This window comes from Chanodichthys erythropterus, chromosome 14, assembly GCF_024489055.1.
Source record: "Chanodichthys erythropterus isolate Z2021 chromosome 14, ASM2448905v1, whole genome shotgun sequence".
NCBI lineage: Eukaryota > Metazoa > Chordata > Actinopteri > Cypriniformes > Xenocyprididae > Chanodichthys > Chanodichthys erythropterus.
The window spans coordinates 20,457,025-20,483,561 of NC_090234.1; the positions used below are offsets into that span (position 1 = coordinate 20,457,025).

The window sequence follows — 26,537 nt, forward strand, 5'->3', positions numbered from 1 at the left end:
TTGTATATAATATTTGTTAGAATCTTGGAATTGCATGTGATTCCTTATGAAGCCAACAGTTGAGTATTTTGTTTTTGGTCAAACAGACAAAATCGTCCCTCCTTCATTCTCACGAAGACTGAAGGACACACAGAGTATTGTTGACAAATCTGTTGAAATGGACTGTAAAGTCTCAGGGTCTGCACCTCTCACCATCTCTTGGTACCATAATGAAGAGGAGATTAAAAGTGGGCCGAACTATGAGATTACATTCGCTGAGAATACCTGCACATTGAAAGTGCCAACTCTGAAACTTTCAGACTCGGGCACATACAAATGTAAGGCAGTGAACAGTGCAGGAACTGCAGAGACATCTGCTACCTTAATAGTTAAAGGTTAGTGTTTGACTGTAGAATAATTTAAAATAACTAAGAAATATAAATCTATTGGTTAAAGCACATTTCACAACCTTTTCCATGTCATATTTGCTACAGAACCCCCCTCTTTTGTGACCACACCTCAACCAGTGGAAGCCCTCCCAGGCACAAATGTCACTTTTACAGCAACCATTCAAGGAAGTACCCCAATGAAACTGAAATGGTTTAGAGGCAGTAAGGAAATAGTGTCTGGGAGAAGCTGTGAGATTGCTTTAAGAGGAGACACAGCGATTCTAGAGCTCTACAAGATTGATAAATCTCATGCAGGCGAATACACATGCCAGATCATTAATGATGCTGGGAAGGAAAACTGTCCTGTGAACCTTTTTGTTAAAGGTTAGTTTAAATTTAGTTAATATACAGTATTGCATACTTGTTATAGCAGAACTTTGTTTTTCACATATATATGACATTTTCATTCAGAGGCTGCACGCTTTGTCAAGAAGCTAAAGAACCTCTCTGTTGAAATGGGCAAGTCACTAATACTTGAATGCACATATGCGGGAAGCCCAAAAATTCTTGTGAAATGGCATAAAGATGGACAGGAAATTTACTCCTCCTACAAGTACAACATTACGACCACTGAGAGCTCCTGCATCCTGGAGTGTCTAAACAGTGATAAAGAAGCTGCTGGAAAATACACTTGTGAGGTTTCTAATGATGCTGGACACGACACTTGTGAAGCAAAAGTGTCCATTTTAGGTTTGTCATTTAGTAGATTTAAGCTACTGTGAGACAAAATCAAAACGTGCATGTCTTTATGATATATGTTTTGTCACTTTTAGAACCACCTTTCTTTATTGAGAGTTTGGAGCCCATGGATGTCACTGCAGGTGATGCAGTTTGTCTGAAATGCCAGATTGGTGGCACTCCTGAAATTAAAGTGTCATGGTTCAAGGCAGATGGCAAAGTGCGCTCTTCTCCAACCTGCAAGATGGAGTTCTTCAAAGGCACTGCCAGCCTGAAACTAGCTAAAGTTGCCAAATCTGACATTGGCGAATACACATGTAAAGCAGAAAACAGCATAGGATCTGCCTCTTCCAGCTGTCAGTTAACTGTACAAGGTGATGCAAATTTGTCTGTAAAGCTCTGAATCTGTCTCTTAAATGTCTCTAAGGATTCAAATGCACTGTGTAACCATTTTCAATGTATTTATTATCTTAATGTTTTGCCTTTCAGATGTGAAAACACCACCTTCTTTCCCTAAAAAGATTACTAGCATTACACAAGTTGAAGGACAGCCTGTCCAGTTTGAGTGTCGTGTTGCAGGATCTTCTCCTATGGAGGTCTCTTGGCTCAAAGATGGTGAAGCTCTTAGGAGCGATTCAGAATACACAATGTCTTTTGATGATAACTCTGCTGTCCTAATGATAGCCAAGGGTGAAATGAGACATTCTGGGGAATACACTTGTGTTGCTACAAATAGTGTTGGAACTGCTTCTTGTAGAGCCAAGCTCACGCTTCAAGGTCTGTTTATCTCTTTCATATTGTTCTCTGATTAAATGAGTTTCATGTGTTGTGAAACGCACTGAAAGTGATGTGTTCACATGTCTATACAATTGTACTGTTATCTCTATTTAACTCCACAGAGCCAAGATATCCACCTGTGTTTGATAAAAAGCTCATACCTGTGGATGTGACAGTGGGAGATACTGTTGAACTGGAATGCCACATGACGGGATCATTGCCAATAAAAGTTACTTGGTCCAAGGATCATAAAGACATCCGCACAGGGGGCAATTATAAGATATCATGTGTGGATAACACCCCACATTTGACAATTTTGAAGGCTGATAAGGCTGACTCCGGTCGTTATTCTTGCCATGCTAGTAATGATATTGGGAAGGACTCTTGTTCCACAGAGGTTTCTGTGAAAGGTATTTGGTCACTGCTTTTTGGTGTGACTGTCTTCATTGTCTTGGGACTGACCTGTGGTGCTTTATTTCTTTTAAGTTTGTGTCTTCCATTCTTCATGCCTTTGCATTTGTAATGTTTTTCTTTGCTTGCAATAGATCAACAGGTGCCACTGTTGAGCATCTTTCACATTCTTTTTTTTTTTTTAAAGTTTTCTTATATGCATTTACATGAGAACTACTTTTGTCTATCATGTCCTATCTAACAACAGCTCTATTTGTTATTCCTATAGAACGCAAAATCCCACCTAGCTTTACCAAAAAGCCTTCAGCAACTATTGAGGACACTGAAGGAAAAATGGTGAAGATTGAGGGTCGTGTAGCTGGATCGCATCCTCTGACTGTCAACTGGTATAAAGATGGCAGAGAAATCTTTGCCTCTGACTGTTATGATATAACCTTCAAGAGCAGCCTGGCTGTCCTGTGCATCAAAAAATCTCAACTGTCAGATAGTGGAACATATATGTGCAAAGTCTCCAATGAAGCTGGCACTGCCTCTTATGAGGTGTCAGTTCATATTACAGGTATACTGCTGGTTTCTATGTTAAGCTTTTCTTATTCTTATTGTCTTGTTATAAATGTTTTATTCCTAACAAAAAAGTACTGTGGCAGTACCGTGGTACAATGGTGGTATCAGATGGTAATTCCATGGTATTAAAATTCATTATTCTTGGAAGCACCTTAGTAAATACCATGGTAGTCCCATAGTACTTTCAGTTACACTTTATTTTACAGTGCTGTAGTTACATTTTAATTATTCAAATAAGTACTATTATTAATTAACTACATGTACTTACTATTGAGTTACAGTTAGGGTTAGGGTTTGGTTTAGGGTTAGTTACTTGTAATTATGCATAATTTACTGTTATTACTATAGTAAGTACATGTAGTAACATGTAACTACAGCACTGTAAAATAAAGTGTTACCGTACTTTCTTGTAAAGGATGCATGTAATACATAAAATGTGAAGTGTCCCTTTTATAAATTACTTTTTTTTTTAAACACAGAGCAAAAGGTACCGCCAAGCTTTGACTTGGCTCTTAAACCAGTGACTGTGACTGAGGGTGAGACACTTACCCTCAGCTGCCATGTACGTGGATCTCCTCCTATAAAGATTCAGTGGATGAAAGACAGACAGGATCTTTCTTCGTCTGCAAAATCTAAGATCACATTCGTGGATGGCACTGCCACATTGGAGATGACCCGTGTATCTAAGACAGATACTGGAGATTATCTCTGCAAAGCAACTAATGAGGCTGGTAGTGAGTTCTGCAAGTCTAAAGTCACTATCAAAGGTATTTTTTATGTGTGTGAGGAACATAATGGTTTTATCATTCTTGGTAATTCTTTGGCTGCTTTTATATTTCTTTGTTTTGTCTTTTTTGTTCTTTACTTTATCCTAACCCGTTCATTCTTTTGGCTGTTTGCCAATATTAGAATCTTCTAGTATTAATCTTTCATTATTTGTTTTCGGTCTTCTTTTTTTTCTTGGCTTGATATCAGATTACTTTTATAAGGCCAAGTATATGCTTGTTGCTTACAAACTGTCTCAGTGATTTTTTTTTGGCAAAATCCGCTTCTTTGCAAATGTTTCATTGCCATTCGTATTCTTCCTGCTGCTATGCTTTTTGAAAAAGTTAAACAGGTCTTGAGTTTCTGTTGTCTAAAATGATTTAACCCTGGTTCTTGAATATCTTTAGCTAAAATGTATTTATCTCAATGCAAAATTTCATTAAAAGTTTCAGAAAAACCAGGAGCTCCTGCCCCGGCACAGGCGGTGCCTTCACCACCACAAGCAGTTAAAAAGTTGGACAACTTGTTCTTTATTGAGGAGCCAAAGAGTGTCCATATCGTTGAGAGTAAGTGACACTCCTATTCCTTTTTTATGGGTGGACTATATTGAAATTTAGAAGAAAGTGTTATTGATGCTTTGTGTGATTTATGTTTTTACAGAAGGTACAGCTACCTTTATTGCTAAAGTTGGTGGTGACCCCATTCCCAATGTGAAATGGATGAAGGGCAAATGGAGGCAGATGACTCATGGTGGTCGCATCAGTATTGAACAAAAGGGCCAAGAGGCCAAGATGGAGATCAGAGAGGTGACCAAATCTGACTCTGGCCAATACAGATGTGTTGCTTCAAACAAACATGGAGAAATTGAGTGCAGCACAGACTTGAATGTTGATGAGAAGAGAGAGACAACTTTAGAAGTGGTCAAACTGAAGAAGTAAGTGTGTGTCAAATTGCAAACAATCTTCAAGGACCCTCCTCCACCAACATTTTTAATTTAAATTAAATGACTAAATTAATGGCTAAATATTTATTGTTTTTGTTAATGATAGATTGTAATTATAAAAATATCTATTAGTTATAATATAACTATTAAAGCTGCACCATTTGTGCCTACATATGAGCAGTACTTGAGTTCCAGTTGACCCCCAGCTTTCTGAAACACTTGTTTAATATGATAACTAATAAACTATACAAGATTAAGTTTAGTTATTTATTTCTTTTTTTAACAGGACTCCATCAAAGCAGAAAAGCCCTAAAGAGGACAAGGATATTGACATTGTTGAATTGCTTAGAAATGTTGATCCCAAGGAGTATGAGAAATATGCTCGCATGTATGGCATCACAGACTACCGGGGCCTCCTTCAAGCTATTGAGTTTCTGAAGAGGGAAAAAGAACAAGAAAGTGGAAGACCAGTAAGTTTGAGTCAGATAACAGTACAATAGCCTCAGTTCCTTTGGGTGAAAAGACCAAGCACATTGTTTCTGTATCAATTTATGATACAGTGCCTAATTATCTCCCTGACACGTGTCTTTCCAAATAAAGTACACTGCAACCTTCACCATTTATCAAAAATTTCAATTGAATCATGGTAATACTCATTTTAATTGATGAATCTTAATACTTTAGCTAAAATGTACCTACTCACAGAACATGGTTAAGGAATGCTTTAAGTGACACCTTTCAGGAACTCAACTTTCAAGCCATGATTGAAAGTAAATTATATTAATTGTTTAACTGCTTGGCTTTATTACATTACAGGAAGTGGAACGTGGTGCAAGAGAGTCTGAGGAAGATTTGGCTAAACTTGTTGCTGATTTGCAAAAGAGGATGGAACAAACAGAGGTTTGAAATCTACTTGTGTTATTTGTATTAAGTATATTAAAGGTGCCCTAGAACTTTTTTTAAAAGATGTAATATAAGTCTAAGGTGTCCCCTGAATGTGTCTTTGAAGTTTCAGCTCAAAATACCCCATAGAATTTTTTTAATTCATTTTTTTAACTGCCTATTTTGGGGCATAATTAGAAATGAGCCGATTCAGGGTGTGTGGCCCTTTAAATGTCCCTTTAAATCTGGTGCTCCACACCCCAAGAGCTTGCGCTTGCCTAAAACAACATAAAAAAGGTTCACACAGCTAATATAACCCTCAAAATGGATCTTTACAAAGTGTTCGTCATGCAGCATGTCTAATCGCGTAAGTACAGTGTTTATTTTGATGTTTACATTGATTCTGAATGAGTTTGAGGCTGTGCTCCGTGGCTAACGGCTAATGCTACACTGTTGGAGAGATTTATAAAGAATGAAGTTGTGTTTATGCATTATACAGACTGCAAGTGTTTAAAAATGAAAATAGCGACGGCTCTCGTCTCCGTGAATACAGTAAGAAACGATGGTAACTTTAACCACATTTAACAGTAGATTAGCAACATGCTAACGAAACATTTAGAAAGACAATTTACAAATATCACTAAAAATATCATGTTATCATGGATCATGTCAGTTATTATTGCTCCATGTGCCATTTTTTGCTATTGTCCTTGTTGATTCAGCTCTGCACAGATCCAGACGTTCTGCCCTTGTCTAATCCCTTTCATAATGTTGGGAACATGGGCTGGCATATGCAAATATTGGGGGCGTACACCCCGACTGTTACGTAACAGTCGGTGTTATGTTGAGATTCGCCTGTTCTTCTGAGGTCTTTTAAACAAATGAGATTTATATAAGAAGGAGGAAACAATGGAGTTTGAGACTCACTGTATGTATTTTCCATGTACTGAACTCTTGTTATTTAACTATGCCGAGGTAAATAAAGTTTTTGAATCTAGGGCTCCTTTAAATCAAAAAGTTCTTCCAGACAGCAAAAAAAAAAAAAAAACGTTGGCAACTAGTGCATTACCTATAATTTCCCACTTTGCTAAATGCGACTTTGGTTTGTGTCCAAATACTGTGTTTAAATATTTTTTGGGGCCACTGTATGTCATTTACAGAGTTTTAATGTGTTCTTTTGTTTTCTATTCAGCCTGTCACTGTGGTACGTGATATCACAGACCAGACAACTGCTGTTAAGAAGGAAGCTGTGTTTGAATGTGAAATCAAGATTAACTACCCCGAAATCACACTGTCCTGGTACAAAGGAACCCAAAAACTTGACAGTGGTGACAAGTATGACATCAAAATTGTGGGTGATCGTCACATCTTAAAAATCAAGGATTGCCAGACAAGAGATGAAGGCAATTATCGTATTGTGTGTGGCCCACATATCTCCAGTGCCAAACTGACAGTGATGGGTATGTAGCAATATTATTTGAGTCTCCTTTTAATGAATGCTAAACTATATAACTATATCTTATACTGTATGATTTTACAATATTGACCCTTATTGTTCTGCAGATGCTGAAGTGGAACAGCGAATGCAGGATGTGGCTGGTAAGGAAGGACAGACTTGTACATTGACATGCCAGTTCTCTGTACCTAATGTAAAAACCCAGTGGTTTAAAAATGGGAAGCTTTTAGAGCCTCATAGCAGATATACATTTGCTGTGGCCAATTACACTCAGAAGCTCTCAATCAAAGATGCTAGACCTGAAGACCAAGGAGAATATACCTGCAAATATAAAAATCTTGAAACGACTGCAAATCTTTGGATTGAAGGTTTGTATAGATTCACTGAGCTGTCAGACTTATGATTACTTTAAATTATGCCATCTACTAACCTCTTCTGTCATCATCTATGACTACTACTTCTTCACCTCTTATGGAAAAACTCTTCTTATTTTAAATGCCAGGGATATTTTGTCTTCACATTTTCCTGGCTTTCTTTAATAGCAAATCTTAACACACTGTATTAGACAAAAAAAAAAAACGTTCCAAATCAGATTCAGTCCTAATCATCCACCTTGCGTTATTTTTTCTAGCTGAGCAAATACATTTCACCAAACGCATCCAGAACATTGTGGTGCGAGAACATCAATCCGCCACTTTTGAGTGTGAGGTGTCTTTCGACAATGCTATTGTAACATGGTATAAGGACACTTGGGAGCTTAAAGAGAGCCCCAAATATACCTTTCAAAGTGAAGGGCGACGCCACTTCATGATCATCCGCAACGTTACCTCTGCCGATGAAGGTTTGTGGAGTTCCAGTGCGAGACCTTTTTCGTTTTAATAATATTAAATAAGAAGGCTCAATTAACCAAATCAATAATCCTTTAGGCGTGTACTCGGTCATTGTCAGATTGGAGCCCAGGGGTGAGGCTAAAAGTACAGCTGAGCTTTACCTGTCAGGCAAAGGTCGGTACAGCTGTCGTGCTCCAGCATTTACTTAACTAACAATCTCTAGAATATCAAGGCCCCTTACATTTATTTTTTCTATTTTTTTTTCTCAGAAATTGAAATAGAAAGTGTACCTTATGGTAAGTATGTGACATTTTAAGTTTTTTTTTTTTTTACAACTATAGTACACATTGACAGATTTCACAAAGTCTATTAATTAATATAAGTAAATTTAAAAATGTTAAATAACACTCACACAGACATCCCAGATACATCAATACAAGTGCCTGAGACATCTGCATTAACCATTGAAGGTAAGGTTGGGACTTTGTTTAAAATTAATTCTAAAAATACATAAATCCTTATCCTTAAAACAAGAGACAGTTACTCACACACTTATTGTTTTCAAAAAGCTGAATCTTCCATGGAATATTACCATTATGAAGAAAAAATGGAAATACAAGGTAAACTGCATTATTATAAGAAAACTAAAACTAACTTTTTCACATCATCCTTTTCATATAGTATCATTCATTAAAATGGACAAAAATCACTTCAGTTAACTTCCTTTTCATCAATTAACCATCCATCTGTTCAACAACAAAAACAAAAAATTCTAAAGAATAACAAAATTATATGAGTTTTGTTTTGTCTGTTCCCCAACATCTTGCGTGGAATAACCAAATAACATCAATATTTTAAGTATTCGTCTTTGGACACGTGTAACAACTTTTTACTATTCACCAGAGTATGTGAGCTGGACAGAGGAGAGTGTTGTAGAGGAAATATCAGTCACAGGTATTACTGAGAGCTTTTGGGTCACCATAATGTCCTAACCCTCTTTCCACTTTTGTTTGCTCACATAATGTTATATCTATGTGTCGTATGTATTTCTGTCATTCATATAATGTTTGTATCTTCCTTTGTCTTCACCATGCCTTCACAATGTACTGTATCATTAAGTTGTACTGTATGTGTTGTTGTTTGTCATACATTTATCAGTTTGACTTTGTTAATATGTGTAACTTTATCAACTTATATCTTTTAAAACATATTTATGTTAAGATTTTGTGTTGTCAAATGTTTCTCCAATGCCAATTATTATGGTGATTTTGCCAATTATTCTAAGGACTTTCTTTGTCTCATCAGCCAAAAGGGTCCCGATCGAAGAGGAGGTCAGTAGGAAAATCGTGGGAATGAGAGAGGAGGCCCGAACGACAGGTACTGAAAGAGAAAACTGCTCACTGCTTTACTGCTTTGTTAGCAAACACGCTTACATTATCTTCATATCTGTCATGTTTATGAGTTTGTAAATTTGTGTTGACTTTCACGTCCTTAGTTATGTCGTGTCATCAGTGCTGTGTGCTGTCAGTGTTTGTGATATTTGCTTCTGTGGCAGCTGCAAATTAATAAACAATTTTAGTATCATAATAAATATTAAAATAACATTTGCATAAAACTTTAAATTTTGCATTACACATTTTTTGCTTTTTGAATGTTTTCTTAATTTCAGTAATTCTTTTAAGCTTGTGTGGATGTGTCAGTTCGTCCATGTGTGTAAATGTTATCTCGTTTATTCTTTTATCTCATGCATGCTCGCTCTCAAAGCTGATATTATAGACTATTTGTTCTTAATATTCTCAAAGAATTCGAGGAACCTGAGCCATCTAAACCTGTGGAGCTAAAACCTGAAGTACCTGTGGAAGGTATGCAAATATCTGTCCAATGTGCTCCAGTGTTTTAAACAATTTTTGTTTGTCTAAAGAGCACTTTATAAACTTTCTTCTAATTCTGTCTGTGATGTCAATATTCTGTTTTTTTTTTTTTTTTTTTTTTTTTTTCTAATTGAATATACTTACAATGTTTGTAAAATTTTTGTCCAAAAAGCCAAAAAGCCTGTTGAAGAAATAGTCACTGCAGTTACAGTGCCAGAGCCAATTGAGCGCCCCAGAGAAAAAGGTATGGAATGAACACATGCCATTATTTCCTGTTCTGTCACATTAACTGGTAATTAATGTGTGCATAAACACATCTTAAGCTGATCAAGTCCTTTTTTACATCTTCTCGTGAATGTAGGCTTTTTTGCTTTATTGTTTGTTTATGTATGTTGATACATCAAATTTTTGTGACCCTCTTAATTCTGTCTTGTCTTATGTTTGGTATCTTTATTGATGTCAAGTCTACTTGTTCTTAATTTTATTGTATGCAAATGGCAAATCTTGTGTATGTCCATTTTTATTTATCTTGTTGTCTTTTTCTCTGTTTGAGATATGATTTTAACTGCTTCACACTGCTGTTTTCATTCATATCTTAACTCTTCTGAAACTCTGCAAATGTACTAATGCCAAAAATGTGTGTTATATGAAGAAGTGCCACAGCCAGCAGCACCTGTAGCTCCTGTGGCTCCTGCTCCTAAACCTGAAGAGCCTAAAGCTGCACCAGTAGCTGAGCCCAAACCAGAAACAAAGCCCAAGCCAGAGCCAGAGCCTGAGCCTACACCTGTGAAGAAGCCCGAGACACCCCCAGCTAAAGGTACTGTTAATTGCTTATGTTTCATGTTATGTGGGATTCTTGTCTACGAACGTTTCATTATCCCGCCTTTGTTGTTAGTTGTCCAGCTTCCATTAGGAAGTGTATTAAATGTGACACTGTGTGTTCTTTGACATGTGCTTGTAAACAAATCATTGCATGTTCTTTAAAGTTCTTGTGGAGGAAAAGAAACCAAAACCACTAATTCAGGAGCCACTAAAGAAATTGCCAGCTAAACCTGATGAAGTCATTGCAGTTCCCATTGAAGAACCTCCAAAGAAAGGTATTGAGTCACTTTGTTTTCTTTTGTATGTGTGGTCTTTATTAACTAGCCACATTCTTATGAGGAGCACATGACACTGGCTGTTGTTTGTCAATGTCTTTGTCCTGCAATATTTTTGTTTTTTGATGTACATTTATTTTTATATACTGTTCATTGCTTCTTGTCCAGCTTCCATTAGGAAGCATGTTCTGTGTGACACTGTTTGTTTTTTGACATGTACTTATGAAAATGAATCTTTAAACAATACAATGCATGTCCTTTAAAGTTCTTGTGGAGGAAAAGAAACCAAAACCACCAATTCAAGAACCAATTAAGAAACTGCCAGCTAAACCTGATGAAGCCATTGCGGTTCCAATTGAAGAACCTACAAAGAAAGGTATTGCGTCACATTTTCTTTTGTATGTGTGGTCTTTATTAACTAGCCACATTCTTATGAGGAGCACATGACACTGGCTGTTGTTTGTCAATGTCTTTGTCCTGCAATATTTTTGTTTTTTGATGTACATTTATTTTTATATACTGTCCATTGCTTCTTGTCCAGCTTCCATTAGGAAGCATGTTCTGTGTGACACTGTTTGTTTTTTGACATGTACTTATGAAAATGAATCTTTAAACAATACAATGCATGTCATTTAAAGTTCTTGTGGAGGAAAAGAAACCAAAACCACCAATTCAAGAACCAATTAAGAAACTGCCAGCTAAACCTGATGAAGCCATTGCGGTTCCAATTGAAGAACCTACAAAGAAAGGTATTGCGTCACTTTTTCTTTTGTATGTGTGGTCTTTATTAACTATCCACACTTCTATGAGGGACACATGACTTACAGTGACTTTTGTTTATGCTAGTGTCTTTGTCCTGCAATATTTTTGTTTTTTGATGTACACTTACTGTTATTTACTGTTCATTGCTTCTTGTCCAGCTTCCATTGGGAAGCACGTTCTGTGTGAAACTGTGTGTTCTTTGACATATACTTAAGAAAATGAATCTTTAAACAATACATTGCATGCACTTTAAAGTTCTTGTGGAGGAAAAGAAACCAAAACCACCAATTCAAGAACCACTAAAGAAATTGCCAGCTAAACCTGATGAAGCCATTGCAGTTCCAATTGAAGAACCTCCAAAGAAAGGTATTGACTTACCTTTTGTATGCAGGACTGTTTTCTGTTGTATGTGTGTTTCTTTATTAACTTGCCACACTCTTATGAGGTACACATGACCTTACTGTGGCTTTTGTTTGTTTTTGTCTTTGTCCTGCAATATTATTTGATTTCACTTATTATTGCATATTGTTCATTGGTAATGCTTTGTTTTGTGAGTTTCATTTTTTAAAGGCTTTTCATGTACCCGTATTTATTGTTGCAATTGTCTAGCTTCCGTTAGGAAGCGTATTCTATGTAACACTGTGTGTTTTTTATGTTTTATACTTATTCTTGAAACAATACAATGCGTGTTCTTTAAAGTTCTTGTTGAAGAAAAGAAACCAAAACCAACAATTCAAGAACCACCAAAGAAAGTGCCACCTAAACCTGACCAAGCCATTGCAGTAGAAGAACCTCCAAAGAAAGGTATAGACATAGAGGTTTTGTATGTAGGGATATTTTCTGTTGTATTTGTAATTCTTAAAACAATACAATGCATGCTCTTTAAAGTTCTTGTTGAAGAAAAGAAACCAAAACCAACAATTCAAGAACCACCAAAGAAAGTGCCACCTAAACCTGACCAAGCCATTGCAGTAGAAGAACCTCCAAAGAAAGGTATAGACATAGAGGATTTGTAATTTAAGGATTTTTTCTGCTGTATTTGTCGTTCTTAAAACAATACAATGCATGTTCTTTAAAGTTCTTGTTGAAGAAAAGAAACCAAAACCAACAATTCAAGAACCAACAAAGAAAGTGCCACCTAAACCTGACCAAGCCATTGCAGTAGAAGAACCCCCAAAGAAAGGTATAGACATATACTGTAGGTTTTGTATGTAGGGATATTTTCTGTTGTATGTTTCTTTATTAACTTGCCACACTTTTATGAAGAACACATGACTCATGCTGGGCTTTGTTTATGCCATTGTCTTTGTCCTGCAATATATATATATTCTTATTTTTAGCTTCTACCATATCTTTTACATCTTATGTCTTGATTTCTTATGTATCTTAAGTCTTGTATATTTAGATGCATTCATATCTACCTAAATTTTCTTTCACTCATCTTGTCTCACTCTTAAAACAGTGCGATTTAAAGCATTGTTCTTAACTTGAATATTCTTTCTAAGTGCAAGAACCTTCCAAGAAGCCAGAGGCCCCTCTGAAATTGGCTACACAGAGAGAAGACTTAATTGAAGAAAAACTGCCTAAAAAAGAGACTATTTCTATTCCTAAAACACAGGAAATTGTACCTCAAAGGACAGAGGTTTCTCTTCCTGCTAAACAGAAAGAGGAAATGTTACCCAAAAAGAAAGATGTTACAGCAAGAAAGGATGAGGAGGTCCCACCTCCGTTTAAAAAAGATGAGGAAATATTACCTAAAAAGAAAGAGGTTCCTCTTCCTCCTAAAAAGGATGAGAAAATATTACCTATAAAGAAAGAGGTTCCTCTACCTCCTAAAAAGGATAAGGCAATTGAACCTAAAATGAAAGAGGTTCCTCCTCCAAAAAAAGATGAAATTGTATCTCAAGAGAATGAAGTACCTAAAAAAGATGTGCCTCAGATTATGGCTCATAAGAAAGAGATATTTCCCACACAAATTTCAGAGAAGAAAGAAGAAAAAGAAATTTTCTTCCTGGAAGAAATTACACGTCTACAGAAGGATGTGACGCTTCCCGCGCAAGTTTCAGAGAAGAAAGAAGAAAGAGAAGAGATTTTCTTCAGAGAAGAAATTACACATATACAAAAGGAAGTATCCTTTATACCAAAACTGGAAGAGAAAGAAGATTTTTTTCCTAAAAAGAAGGAAGCAGTTGCTGTCACTAAAAAAGAAGAGGTCATAATGCCTCATAAGAAAGAAGTACCTGTTCCTGCTGAAAAGGATGAAGAAATTGTACCCCAAAAGAAAGAGGTGACCCCTAGAAAAGGTACAATGATACAGTATCAGATAACATCTGACATCTTTTCTAACATCTTTTCATCTTATTCTTTATTTTCCTGTCTTAAAAAAAATTTTCTTTGAAAACATATCTTGAACTATATTATTGTGCTAATTTCTTACTGTCTGTGTAGTCCCATATATGTTTGTCTCTTGTCCTTTTCCTGTTTGTTTGTATTCTTCTTCATTAACCTCTTACCACTCGCTAGAGTGATCTCTTGATCTTATAGTTATGAACTTTCACTTACAAATTTCTTAAAACTGTGCTAACTGGGAATTAAATACTCTCTTAAATTGTTTTCGATTCAACACGGACCAAAGCTCCAAAAGAAGAACTGCAAAGAAAGCCGGATACAATTCTTTTTCCACCAAAGAAATATGAGAAGACTGAAGGTACACAAATCAAGCATCACTGGATTCTTTGTAATATTTTTATTTGACATTCTTCTTTTTAACATCTTTTTTTTTCTCTTGAATGTCATCTTTGTCTTCATAATCTATTTAAATCCACTATTTAAATCAATACTAAGAATGGCAATCTTTAATGTCTTTCAAGTGGGTGAAACCAAACCCCAAAATGTACAAACTGCACAAACACCACAGATCATTAAGGATTTAGAGGAGTTGCACCCTGTTAAAAGTACAAATTATAAAAATCACTACAAGAGAATTTGTGTAAATAATAGTATTAATTTTTCCATATTCACCTTTTACTGAAGTTATTTTTCAGCAAAAAGACACACGGAATTCTGACTTTTTTGTATGAAGCATACCCCTTTACCAGATATATAATTCGTCTCCATTACAAATATATTGTCTTTCTATTATCTATGAATCTCTTGGTTCCTCCGTGGGTAAAAATTCTTCACAATTCTTCACCACATCCAAGATCTTCAAGAATCCACTTCTGTTCTGAGGAAGGATGAAGTCACTCCATCAGACAGAATTGCAAAGAAGACAATGCGGACAGAAGAAACTTCTAAAGAGGATGTCTCTCATCAAAAACCTGTATCACATGCAGAAATACTGTATGACAGAAAAAAGAGCACAGAAATTGACAGTTTACAAATTTTAAAACTGGAGGATTCTTCAAAAGAAAGTATATTGTCTTCCGAAGAATTTAGGATGAGTGAAACATTTTCTAGTGAAAAGCCATCTAGAGCACTTATAATGACAGGTAAGATAATAATAATAATAATAAATAAAACAGTGCTTACATTATGATTTCAAAATTGTGGCTATATGATCACTGAGAGTTTAGAGGAATTGTACCTTTTATAAGATGCAACCCCTCTAAACTCTCAGTGATCAGAAATCTCCAATGTCAAAATAATGAAATAAGAAGAATTGTTTCAAAGCTAGAGACATTAATCTTCCACATTCTCCTTTTACAGAAGCTATTTTTCAACATTATTCTTTTGAAGTGCAAGAACCTTCTAAAAAGCCAGAGGTTGCTCAGTTATTGGCTACTGAGGGAGGAGATTTAATTAGGGACATAGGTTATCAGAAACCAGTTGCTACAAATAGTAAATTGGAAGATATAGAAGGCAAAGTAGATCAAAAAAGAGAGACTGATGCTGGTCCCCAAAAGAAGAAAATCGCAGACAAACTTCCTAAAAAAGACGTTGTTGGTCCTAAAAAGGGGGAAATTGTGGCTCAAAAGGAAGAAATTATACTTCAAAAGAAAAAGTTTGCTGCTTCTCCTAAAAAGGATGAGGTTTCTCTTCCTCTCAGAAAAGATGAAGAAATAGCAGTCCAAAACAACAAGGTTGATTTTTCTTACAGAAAAGATGAGGAAATATTACCTAAAAAGGAAGAGCTTCCTCCTAAAAAGGAAGATGAAATTGTTCTTCAAAAGAAAGAGGTTCTTTCTGCTAAACAGGAAGAGGAAATGTTACCTAAAAAGAAAGCCATTCCTTCCAGAATTGATGAGAAAATTGTATTTGAAAAGAAAGAGATTGTTCTTCCATCCAGAAATGAAGATGAAATTGCTCTTCAAAAGAAAGAGGCTCCTCTTCCTGCTAAACAGGCTGAGGAAATGTTACCTAAAAAGAAAGATGTTTCTCCCAGAAAGGATGAAGAATCCTTGCCTCTTTCTCCTAAAAAGAAAGATGAAATTGTATCTAAAAAAAGAGATGTTGTTCTTCCCCATAAAATGGAAGAGGAAATTGCACTTCAAAAGAAAGAGGTTCCTCTTCCTGCTAAACAGGATGAGAAAATGTTACCTAAAGAGAAATATATTCCTCCCATAAAGGATAAGGACATTGTATTTGAAAAGAAAGAGATGGTTCTGCCTCCCAAAAAGGATGAGGAAATATTGCCTAAAAAGAAAGAGGTTCCTCCTCTCCTTAAAAAGGAAGAGGAAATTGCACCTCAAAAGAAAGAGGATCCTCTTCCTGCTAAACAGGATGAGGAAATGTTTCCTAAAAAGAAAGACGTTTCTCTCAGAAATGATGAGCAAACTGCATTTGAAAAGAAAGAGATGGTCCTTCCTCCAAGAATGGATGAGAAAATATTGCCTAAAAAGAAAGAATTTCCTCTTCCTCTTATAAAGGACGATGATATTGTATCTAAAAGGAAAGTGGCTCTTCCCCCTCCCATGGAAGAAGTGGAAATATTACTGAAAAAGAAAGATGTTCCTCTTCCTGGTAAAAAGGATGAGAAAACAGTAACTCAAATTGAAGCTCTCACCGTGACAGCAGAAGTAATAGTTCCACCGAAAAGGAAGCAGGCTAAAACTGCTCCTAAAACAGAAGAAACTGTACCTCAGACAAAAGAGATAATGCCCACACAAATTTCAAATGAGAAAGAAGAATGTACACTTAAAAGAACAGAAGTTGCTCCCTTTCTTGATAGGGAAGAAATTACATGTCTACAGAAGGAAGTGTCCCACATAATTAATCTGGAAGAGAAAGAAGATGCTTTGCCAAAAAAGCAGATTGTTACATTTCCTAAAATAGAAGACATTGTGCAGAAAAAGAAAAATGGCTTTTCTGAGCCTAAACCACAGGAGAAAGATGTTGAGCCTAAAAAGAAGGAAATGGTTGCTATCACTAAAAGAGCAGATGCTATAGTACTTCAAAAGAAAGAGGTGACCCCTACAAAAGGTATAATGACATCAGACAACATTTTGTGTTGTGCATTTCTCTTACTCCAAAACCTGATTTTTTAGAAATTAACTTCTTTGAACTTCTTTGAATCTTATACTGAGTGTTTATATGCCTGTGTGCTGTTGTGTCACTTGTCTGTTGTAATGAATATTTATTGACACAAAAAGAAATTTTCTTGCAATTGCATCAAGATGGATACTGCCAGAGGACAAACAACACAAAACATTCAGAAGATTTATTTATTTATTTTTGCTCTCTGACTAACCTCTTCTTTGTCCTGCCTTTAAGTCATAAATAATGTTATGACCTCTGATCTTTAAGTTTGTGTGTTCGTCATTTTCCCCGTTTTGTGTGTAAAAACCTTTTATATTACAGTATGTTTGAGTCTAATGGTGAAATGACTAAAATTGGGTTTGGGTTTATAATGTAACATTTTATTTGTGATGTAAAGTGGCAGAACCAGAGAAGAAACCATCTCTAGAAAAGATACCATCTCCAGAGAAGAAACCAGTTTCTGTGAAAGAAGTGGCACCCCCAAAAGGTATAATGGGGATTCTTCAACAAACTCTTTTTATGTCATACTAAATTTTATGTTTCAGTTTGTCAAATTATTGTTGTCTCTTTTCATTGTTTGTCCTGTTTTCGTCAAGTCAAGTCCTTCATAACTTGATGTACTCAGTTTTATTATTTGTTCATCATAACTTCATAATTTTTCTCATCATAACACATTCAAATTTGTAATTTTCACAGTTGAAAAGAAACCATCTCCAGAACCTGAAAAAAAGAAAGAAATTTTGCCCGAGCCTAAGGCAAAGACAGTTTCCCCAGAAGGTACTTTTTTGTTTGATATGTTTGTGATATGTTTTGTCTAACAACAATACGTGTTTCTTTTAACCTCAATAGAGGGCCTTAACATATTGTACATTTGCTATCATGTTTTTATGTTCTGTATAATTTGTGCTTTGTGTGTGTTGCAAGTCTTGATTATAAAAAGTTCATGCTTAGTGAACCACTCTTACTTAGTAAGAGTCTAAGTAAATAGTCTTTAATTTTATCACAATTTTGTGTGGTTAAGACACAATCTCTTTGGGGTGCTTAATACATGTTCTGTGAAATCTATGTGAATGCATGTCGTCGTTGTTGTTGTTGTTTGCATGAGTTCTTAATATTGTCTAACTTCCATAGCAAATATCTTCATATTTTCTCAAAATACTTAAAATATAAGCTGTGATATCTCCACATATCTCACATCCCTATGACCTGCTCATCTTGATTGTTCTCTTATTCCTTTCTTGTATAACTTGTAAAATGTTAATCTATAACGCTTCATATACAGTACTGTCATGAGAATATGTTGCACATTACAACTAAAATGGCTGATTCATTATTTTAACATACGCATATATATTTAAGCAGAGCATTTTATGTTTGTATGTCATGCTTGTAATATCTGTGTGTCTGTTTCTTATCCTCGATAGAGGTTTGAAATACTTTGTTCTTTCATCACATTATTATCTTAAATGTCTTTCGACTTAAATTGACATCAAACAACATGCTTTATTTTAAGTTAAAGAGGTCGATAAGAAAGCTGAAGATAAAGTCATCCCTAAGCCCAAGGAAGAGAAGACAATTCCAACAAAAGGTATTATGGTAACCTCAAGTCCACATCCCTGTAATGTGCTGTGAAGGAATGTCTAGTTCAGAAATCTCATCATGTCTTTAATATTCCTTTTGAAGTACCTACACCTAAAGAACCAGAGAAACCAAAGCCTGCTCCAAAGGAAGAACCAGTGGAAGGTACCGAAACAGAAACCCTGCTTCATAAATACTCCCACTGTTTATAATATTTCTTTAGATTGTTAATAAACTGTAGGTCACAATCTGCTTCTCAATGTAAAAACTTTGTAACGTGCCGCAATGTCTGTCATGTTGTGTTTTCTATGTGTTTCTCTTTATTTGTAAGCTATTAAGTGAATGCACTTGATAGCATTCCCATTCCACTTAATAAAGAAAGGTGTCTTCTTTAGCAGGTTAACTTACAACCAATGAAAATGCACTCCTTTATTTAATTTAGACACTTTTCTTTTCACTAGATAAGAAATATTGTTATTATAACATGTTTTAACTTTTTGTGACTACATTTCTAAATCAGATGGTGAAAAAGGACCAGTTTCTGCACCTGGACAAGTAAAGAAAGGTAAGAGCATTTTAAAAATTAAAATCATAAAACGTAAAATATTTTATCGCCGGTGGTTGAGCCATTTCAGAATAGTTGTTATTTCTAATTGTGCTTGTGATGTTGTTTTGAATTTTGTTATGTGTATTGAAATATGTTGTATGTTGTCAGTTCCACTTTTGTCACTTTGTCTGTTATTTATTGTGTCCTTTAGTCTTGTATTATGTTTTGTCTTGTCATGGTTTGTTGTACTTGGAGACCAAAGGATGTCAATATGTTAAATGTGCTGTTGTTGGTTGTTTGTATGTACCGTTCACTTTATAATCCAATAAATTTCCAAATCTAAAGGAAAAGTTCTTAAAATAAAGGAAAACGAGGGAACATTTGAAATTCCTACCTTGAAGAAAGCTGCAAGGGTATCCAAAGATAAAGATGAAGATCAAGAAATGGTCAAACTGAAGAAAGTGCCCAAACCACAAGAGGAGGAATATGAAGAAGGCCCAAAAGTGTATGCTGAGGCTCACACTGAAGTTATCATAACTGAAAGTTATGAGGCAGAAATGCATTTTGAGACTTATGAAACTACCAAGAGAGTTGAGAAAATCCAACCTGAGGTAGACAAAAAGAGACCTGTTGAACCTGATCAAGCATCACCTCAGATAAAACCAGAAAGCGAAGTAGAAGAAAAAGCAAAGAAGACAACAATAGGAAAGGTTCCAAAAAAAGATACACCAGAGGAGCCTGGCTTGGCACTGAAAAAGGTTAAAAAGTTACCGTTAGACAAAAAAGAACAAGAGTCTGTAAAATTAAAGCCATTTGAGAAACCTGTAAAACCACCAGCTGAAACTGAAAAAGACACTAAAAAAGATGGAAAAGGAAGAGAACCTATAACGTTTGACAGAAGTAGAGAACCACTTACTTTTCAGAAAGGAGAGCGACCTGAAAAGGATGAGAAGCCAAAAGAACTTGATGTCCTCACAAAAAAAGAAGAGCCCTCTGTTCCTGATAAAAAGGAGCCAGATGAAGTTGCTGTTAAAGCTGTAACCAGACCTCCAAAAGATGAAGCACCTTCAGAGCCAACAGAGAAATTATTTAAAGGTAAAGGTAAAATTCCATCTAAAGATCAGGAGCCTGAGAAGGTTCAACTAAAACCATTTACAAAGAAACCTTCAGCTGGTTCACCAAAAGAAAAGGAGGTTCCAGAGCCAAAAGAACAAAAACCAATTGAGTTGTCACCACTTAGTAGAGCACCAAAAGATGATATTAAAAAAGAACCAAGTATTCCACCAAAAAGAGTTGACAGTCAAGAAATTCCAGACAAAGGTAAAGAGGTTCAGAAGACACCAACTATAGTACCCGTAGAAGACAAAAAGACGCTGCCTAAAAAAGTTACCCCGGTAAAGGAGATTACACCAAAGGAAGACGAGAAGAAGCCTATAGTCACCAAAAAGGGTATTTTACCCAAAGAGGCTGAGAAGAAAGAAGAAATAAGTCTAAAACCAGTAGAGCGTGCAAAGGGTGGTGTAGAGCCTGAAAAGATTCCTTCGCCCAAGGTTGAGAAACCAAAACCATCTGAATCAGTTCCTGTGGAGAGGAAGCCTAGTGAGGATTTGGCAAAGAAACCTAAGAAAGTTTCACCTAAAGACTCGATTGAAGCTGTTATCTTGAAAAAAGTACCTTCGAAGATTTCACCTGAGGAAGACAAATATGAAGAAACTCCTCCGATTTCTGAAGTAGAGGAGATTCCAGTCCTAAAGGAGTTGTCTCCCGGAGCTGTACAGTTAAGAAAAGTGTCAACTCAGATTGAGGAAGAAGTATTTGAAGAAGAGTTTGAGGTTGAATTTGAAGCTGAAGACGAAGCATGGGGGTGGGATGTTACTTCTCAAGACAGTTATGGCTCAGAAGGGTCTGAAGAAAGATATTTGGAGGAAGGAGCACTTGAGACTCCTGGGATGCCAGGGGGTAGACGAGGTGAGAGGATGGCTGTGAACTACACCAATGAATGCCTCATTTTCCATGCTATGGAAACCAGCCCCCTATTTATTTTTATCCCAGATAATTTCCATGTCTACATCCATGTCCATCCACATAAAATTGCTAAATCTTGTCTGCCGCTTTCTTCATCTTCTTCAGTCTTCATTGTGGCATGTGTGTTGTATTTTAATGTCTTTTCATCTTGTTTGTTGTTTATGTGTGTGTCTTCATTGATCTATGAAATATAACCATTGGTGGTAGGAAGAGTCATTCGATTTGGATCATAACTTGTGGATCTAACTTCCCATTAACTGGAAGCATGATTTTATCATCTTCATGACCCTTCATTTCCTGTGTTTAACATTTTCCCTTTTGTCTCTAATTGTTTCTTCATTACTTGATATTTTAATAAAATTTTCCATGTTCATGAATTGGAAATAATTGACTTTTGTTTGCTCAGAGGGAAAGCCTAAAGAGGAAGCTGGAAGAGGCAGAGGCTTGAAACGTATGTTTATTTATTAAATTGCTTTTATTTTTTTCCCCCTAGCCATTTTAAAACATTTATATATTCACTCATGACAGCTCTGGAAGGAATGTATCTGTATGAAATGGTCTTACTAAGCATTTCTTTGAGTGTAAAGTTTTAGTTTAATTAATCCTATTTTTACATTACAGCAAGACAAACTCCTTCTCCTGGTGATGCTGGAAGGGGTAGAGGCCTGAAGCCTGGTGCTGGTGGTGACAAACCTCCAGCAGATTCATCAATTGGTTTCCAGCTCAAACCGGTCCCCTTGAAGTTTGTGAAGGAGCTCAAAGATATTGTGTTGCAGGAGGCTGAGTCAATTGGCTCCTCGGCTGTATTTGAGTGCCAGGTTTCTCCCTCTACTGCTATCACCACCTGGATGAAGGATGGAAGCAATCTAAGGGAGAGTCCAAAGCACAAATTCACATCTGATGGCAAAGACCGCAAACTGCAAATCATTGATGTACAGCTTTCAGACACTGGAGAGTACACATGTGTTGCAAAGCTTGGCAACAAGGAGAAGACCTCAACAGCTAAACTTATTGTTGAAGGTAGCGCAATGATTATGAGCAAAAATATGAATATACTGTCATAATCTTATATAAAAGATGTATAGAAAAATATTACCACATGAATTGAGATCATCTTCTCTTTATTTATTTTTGTTTGATAGAGTTGCCAGTGAAGTTCACAAAGACTCTTGAGGAGGAAATGTCTGTGATTAAGGGACAGCCAATGTACCTGACCTGTGAGTTAAGCAAGGACAGGGATGTGGTCTGGAAGAAGAATGGAAAAGAGCTCAAGGAAATTGCTGGCAAAATTCAAATCAACGTAATTGGACTGCAGCGCTCTGTGACGATCCACGACGCAAATGATGATGATGCTGGTGTTTACACTTGCGAGTGCGAGGACATCAAGACACAAGCCAATGTCAAAGTCATTGGTATGCATATGATCATCTTTATAGTTATTCACTTTAGTAATTAACAGTTCTGTACCCAAAATGACTAAACTAAATATCTACCTTTGCAGAAATAATCAGAGATTGGTTGACAAAACCTTTGAGGGACCAGCATGTGAAACCAAAGGCTACTGCCACATTCAAGTGCGAACTGTACAAGGATACTCCCAACTGGAAGTGGTTCAAGGGAGATGAAGAAATTCCTACTAAACCTACAGATAAGATTGAAGTGAAAAAGGTTGGAAAAGATATGACGCTTACAATCAAGAATGCTCAACCTGATGATGTTGGAGAGTATGCCATAGAAGTTGAGGGCCGCAGATATGCAGCAAAACTAACTCTTGGAGGTGTGTTAGACAGTATTTTCATTTATTAACTTTTGCAGAATATTGTTTTTGTATTCCCTTAAATACTGTTTTTTGTCTGTTACAAATATAGAGCGTGAAGCTGAGATCTTGAAGCCTCTTGCTAGTGTGGAGGTGGTTGAGAAAGGGGAGGCCAGCTTTGATACTGAAATTTCAGAAGAAGATGTGCCTGGAGAATGGAAACTGAGAGGGCAGGTTCTGACAAGATCACCGGTAAGATATAATTATATATATATATATATATATATATATATATATATATATATATATATATATATATATATATAATTGAAGAGGTTGCATCACTTTATTATAAACAAGTAATTCTATCATTTTTCATCCTCAGACTTGTGATATCAGAGCAGAGGGAAATAAAAGATTCCTCACACTGAAAAATGTTCAACTTGACCAGGCTGGAGAAGTCTCTTACCAAGCTTTGAATGCCATTACCAGTGCAATGCTAACAGTCAAAGGTATGTTGATGAGAATAAAATGCATGTCCGAACAAGAAATGCAGTATTTATAAACTGAAGAGGGTAAAAAATAACTATTTTGTGATAACTATTATTCACACCCATAGAAATTGAAATGGACTTCACAGTCCCATTGAAGGATGTTACTGTGCATGAAAAGAAACAGGCAAAGTTTGAGTGCACGATCACGAAAGATGTGCCTAAAGTCATGTGGTTGAGAGGATCTGATATAGTAACATCAGACCAAAAATATGATATCATTGATGATGGAAAGAAACACATGTTGGTCATAAACCACTGTGAATTTGAGGATGAGGGAGAATACACTATTGAGGTGCTGGGTAAAACATCCACAGCCAAACTGACAGTTGAGGGTAAGTTTTTATTGAAGCAATATTTCAGTCACTATAGGGTTCTGTGAAAAATGTGTTTTGTTCAGAAAATCACCAAGCTAAAATGGTTTTGCAATGGACTAACACATTATAGGTATGCGGCTGAAATTCATCTCACCGATAACGGATCAAACTGTTAAGGAAGGTAAAACGGCTCGGTTTGAGTTTGAACTGTCCCATGACAATATACCAGTGACATGGTACAAAAATGAAACAAAACTGCATCCAAGCAGAACTATACTTACGCATGTTGATGGAAAGAAACATATACTAGAAATCAAGGATGTTACTCTAGATGATACTTGCCAAATAAAAGCAGAGGCTAAAGGATTGTCAACAGCAGCAAACCTGACAGTGCTAGGTAACTTTTTATACTTCTTTTTTTATGATGATGATGGTGGTGGTGGTGAAATAAGTGGTAAATAAATTAACTTTTGAACATTAACTTGTTGCTGTATGAGCTGCAGCTCATTTGAATATGAATAAAACGTTTTATTCCACAAACTAAATTACAGGTTTTCTCAACTTTTTTACTTATTACATTTTATTTACTTTAATATAGAGGGAGATGCCTACTTCACAGTTAAACTGCAAGATTACACTGCAGTTGAGAAAGATGAGGTCAATCTTGACTGTGAGCTCAGCAAAGACGTTCCTGTGAAGTGGTTCCACAATGAGACTGAAATTAAAGCTTCCAAGATGATTACCATGAAAGTTGATGGCAAACGAAGAATCCTAAACATCAAAAAAATCGAGGACAAAGACAAAGGGTTATATGTTTGTGACTGTGGAACAGACAAAACTTCAGCCACCATGAACATTGAAGGTCAGTGTTACATTTTATGGTAATAAAATGTAAATGTCAATACTTTATTTGCTCTAAATTGCCTCAAAAATGTATCTCAATCTATCTATCCATCCAATCCCGCCATCCATCTATCTAATCAGCTCGTGACATCAAAGTGGTGCGACCCATGTATGGCGTTGAGCTCTTTGATGGTGAGACAGCTCGTTTTGAGGTGGAAATCTCTGAAGATGATGTCCATGGCCAATGGAAACTGCAAGGAGAAGTCCTCACTACATCACCTGTAAGGCTACTGAAACTATTTGAAATGGTGACAAATGTAACATTTGTATGAGCGGCTTAATTGCATTTTTGTCTTTGTTGAAACAGGATGTTGAAATCATTGAAGATGGTGCTAAGCACACCTTAACTTTGTACAACTGCAAAGTGTCCCAGTCTGGAGAGGTTACATTCCAGGGTGCCAATGCAAAATGTTCTGCCAATCTAAAAGTGAAAGGTACATCATGCCTAAATTTTATGTAGCCACTGTTTGATTCTTTGTCAGTGATTCTAAAACTTTTTCCTGTGACCTGCAAACACTTATCCGTTGAATGAAAAGTTTGGAACGTCTCAGTTCTGGGGGAAACTGCAAACTGCCAATTACACTTTTAGGCTAGCTTGCTAAATACATACATACATACATAATTTAATTCTTTTATTTTTACTGATCCAACATTTTCCAGCTGTTTTGTTCTTAAATTCTTTGAAATTAACTAGACTGCTGCTTTCATACAGTATATTGCAATATAAAAGTTATTGAAGTGAATTACAAAAACACTTAATTAAGTTAGTTTAGTTACTCAGATAATCAGATACTATATATATAATGGCATGTTCTTTTTATATTTTTTGCAGAGCTTCCTATTACTTTTGTAACGCCTCTCGCTGATGTGCATGTGTATGAGAAAGATGAGGCAAGGTTTGAGTGTGAGATCTCAAGACTGCCAAAGAGCTTCCGTTGGTTGAAAGGATCTCATGAGATTACAACTGATGATAAATTTGAGGTACTTCAGGAGGGCAAAAGACACATTCTGGTGGTCAAATCCGCTGCCTATGAGGATGAGGCTAAGTACATGTTTGAGGCTGAAGACAAGAGAACATCTGCCAAGCTTGTTATTCAGGGTAAGGCGGAGAAAATAAATACATTATTTAAAAAAAAAAAAGGTTATTTCATGTTTGTTTGTTGTTTTTTTCGTTTGTTTGTTTTAAGTGGCAGATTGAATCATGTGCTTGCATATTTCCCCAGGCATCCGTCTTGAGTTTGTCAGACCCATTAAAGATGTCACCGTTAAAGAGCGTGAGACTGCAGAATTCAGCATTGAACTCTCTCATGAGAAGGTTCAAGTCACCTGGTACAAGAATGATGTGCGTTTGCATCCAAGCAAAGTGGTTCACATGTCCGATGATGGCAAAATCCATACTCTGTCCTTCAAAGAGGTGTCTATTGATGACACTTCTCTCATTAAAGCTGAGGCCCTTGGAAAAACTTGTGAGGCAATGCTCACTGTACTTGGTAAGTGTTTAAAAATTTGTATTATATTATCTTATAGTACTTATAATTGATTAAACTCAATTTCCTCTTGTATATCAACAGAGGGAGAAGCCTACTTTACCACCAAGTTGCAGGACTACACTGCAGTTGAGAAGGATGAGGTTGTCCTGATGTGCGAATTGAGCAAATCATCTGCTCAGGTGAAATGGTTCAAAGACGGCAAGGAGATCATTCCCTCGAAGAACGTCATCATCAAGGCTGATGGAAAGAAACGTATCCTGACAGTAAAGAAGGCAGAGAAGGCCAACATTGGCGATTATGTGTGTGACTGTGGCTCTGACAAAACAACAGCCAAGCTTAACATTGAAGGTACTTTTTTTTCCATGTGTAGATTGATCGATTAAACTGAAAAAAATCACTATGAGCTACTATAACCTAGTCTCTCCTCC

General features: G+C 36.2%; 1 protein-coding gene across 21 annotated transcripts in view; it reads left to right on the plus strand.

Moving 5' to 3' along the window:
- Positions 1 to 26,537, plus strand: part of ttn.2 (titin, tandem duplicate 2) — a 164,711-nt gene that overhangs the window by 49,665 nt on the left and 88,509 nt on the right. For 8 of the 21 annotated variants that reach the window (XM_067409284.1, XM_067409300.1, XM_067409289.1 and 5 more), the window contains 52 exons: positions 87 to 374; positions 474 to 752; positions 840 to 1,118; positions 1,202 to 1,480; positions 1,596 to 1,883; positions 2,006 to 2,293; positions 2,563 to 2,853; positions 3,338 to 3,625; positions 4,070 to 4,189; positions 4,284 to 4,557; positions 4,853 to 5,036; positions 5,383 to 5,466; positions 6,641 to 6,908; positions 7,012 to 7,272; positions 7,536 to 7,745; positions 7,831 to 7,908; positions 8,004 to 8,030; positions 8,151 to 8,204; positions 8,304 to 8,354; positions 8,638 to 8,688; positions 9,040 to 9,111; positions 9,537 to 9,596; positions 9,778 to 9,849; positions 10,258 to 10,422; positions 10,592 to 10,702; positions 10,968 to 11,078; positions 11,341 to 11,451; positions 11,720 to 11,830; positions 12,164 to 12,268; positions 12,353 to 12,457; positions 12,543 to 12,647; positions 12,970 to 13,767; positions 17,340 to 17,429; positions 17,639 to 17,719; positions 18,456 to 18,530; positions 18,626 to 18,685; positions 19,041 to 19,085; positions 19,413 to 21,035; positions 21,499 to 21,543; positions 21,714 to 22,112; positions 22,235 to 22,504; positions 22,594 to 22,869; positions 22,961 to 23,100; positions 23,234 to 23,360; positions 23,468 to 23,734; positions 23,847 to 24,113; positions 24,315 to 24,578; positions 24,701 to 24,840; positions 24,927 to 25,053; positions 25,452 to 25,718; positions 25,843 to 26,109; positions 26,191 to 26,457. In XM_067409284.1, coding sequence (XP_067265385.1) covers positions 87 to 374; positions 474 to 752; positions 840 to 1,118; positions 1,202 to 1,480; positions 1,596 to 1,883; positions 2,006 to 2,293; positions 2,563 to 2,853; positions 3,338 to 3,625; positions 4,070 to 4,189; positions 4,284 to 4,557; positions 4,853 to 5,036; positions 5,383 to 5,466; positions 6,641 to 6,908; positions 7,012 to 7,272; positions 7,536 to 7,745; positions 7,831 to 7,908; positions 8,004 to 8,030; positions 8,151 to 8,204; positions 8,304 to 8,354; positions 8,638 to 8,688; positions 9,040 to 9,111; positions 9,537 to 9,596; positions 9,778 to 9,849; positions 10,258 to 10,422; positions 10,592 to 10,702; positions 10,968 to 11,078; positions 11,341 to 11,451; positions 11,720 to 11,830; positions 12,164 to 12,268; positions 12,353 to 12,457; positions 12,543 to 12,647; positions 12,970 to 13,767; positions 17,340 to 17,429; positions 17,639 to 17,719; positions 18,456 to 18,530; positions 18,626 to 18,685; positions 19,041 to 19,085; positions 19,413 to 21,035; positions 21,499 to 21,543; positions 21,714 to 22,112; positions 22,235 to 22,504; positions 22,594 to 22,869; positions 22,961 to 23,100; positions 23,234 to 23,360; positions 23,468 to 23,734; positions 23,847 to 24,113; positions 24,315 to 24,578; positions 24,701 to 24,840; positions 24,927 to 25,053; positions 25,452 to 25,718; positions 25,843 to 26,109; positions 26,191 to 26,457 — 10,965 coding nt within the window. The remainder of the gene's footprint in view (positions 1 to 86; positions 375 to 473; positions 753 to 839; positions 1,119 to 1,201; positions 1,481 to 1,595; positions 1,884 to 2,005; positions 2,294 to 2,562; positions 2,854 to 3,337; positions 3,626 to 4,069; positions 4,190 to 4,283; positions 4,558 to 4,852; positions 5,037 to 5,382; positions 5,467 to 6,640; positions 6,909 to 7,011; positions 7,273 to 7,535; positions 7,746 to 7,830; positions 7,909 to 8,003; positions 8,031 to 8,150; positions 8,205 to 8,303; positions 8,355 to 8,637; positions 8,689 to 9,039; positions 9,112 to 9,536; positions 9,597 to 9,777; positions 9,850 to 10,257; positions 10,423 to 10,591; positions 10,703 to 10,967; positions 11,079 to 11,340; positions 11,452 to 11,719; positions 11,831 to 12,163; positions 12,269 to 12,352; positions 12,458 to 12,542; positions 12,648 to 12,969; positions 13,768 to 17,339; positions 17,430 to 17,638; positions 17,720 to 18,455; positions 18,531 to 18,625; positions 18,686 to 19,040; positions 19,086 to 19,412; positions 21,036 to 21,498; positions 21,544 to 21,713; positions 22,113 to 22,234; positions 22,505 to 22,593; positions 22,870 to 22,960; positions 23,101 to 23,233; positions 23,361 to 23,467; positions 23,735 to 23,846; positions 24,114 to 24,314; positions 24,579 to 24,700; positions 24,841 to 24,926; positions 25,054 to 25,451; positions 25,719 to 25,842; positions 26,110 to 26,190; positions 26,458 to 26,537) is intronic. The other 13 variants (XM_067409299.1, XM_067409304.1, XM_067409285.1 and 10 more) reach the window with 12 other exon arrangements.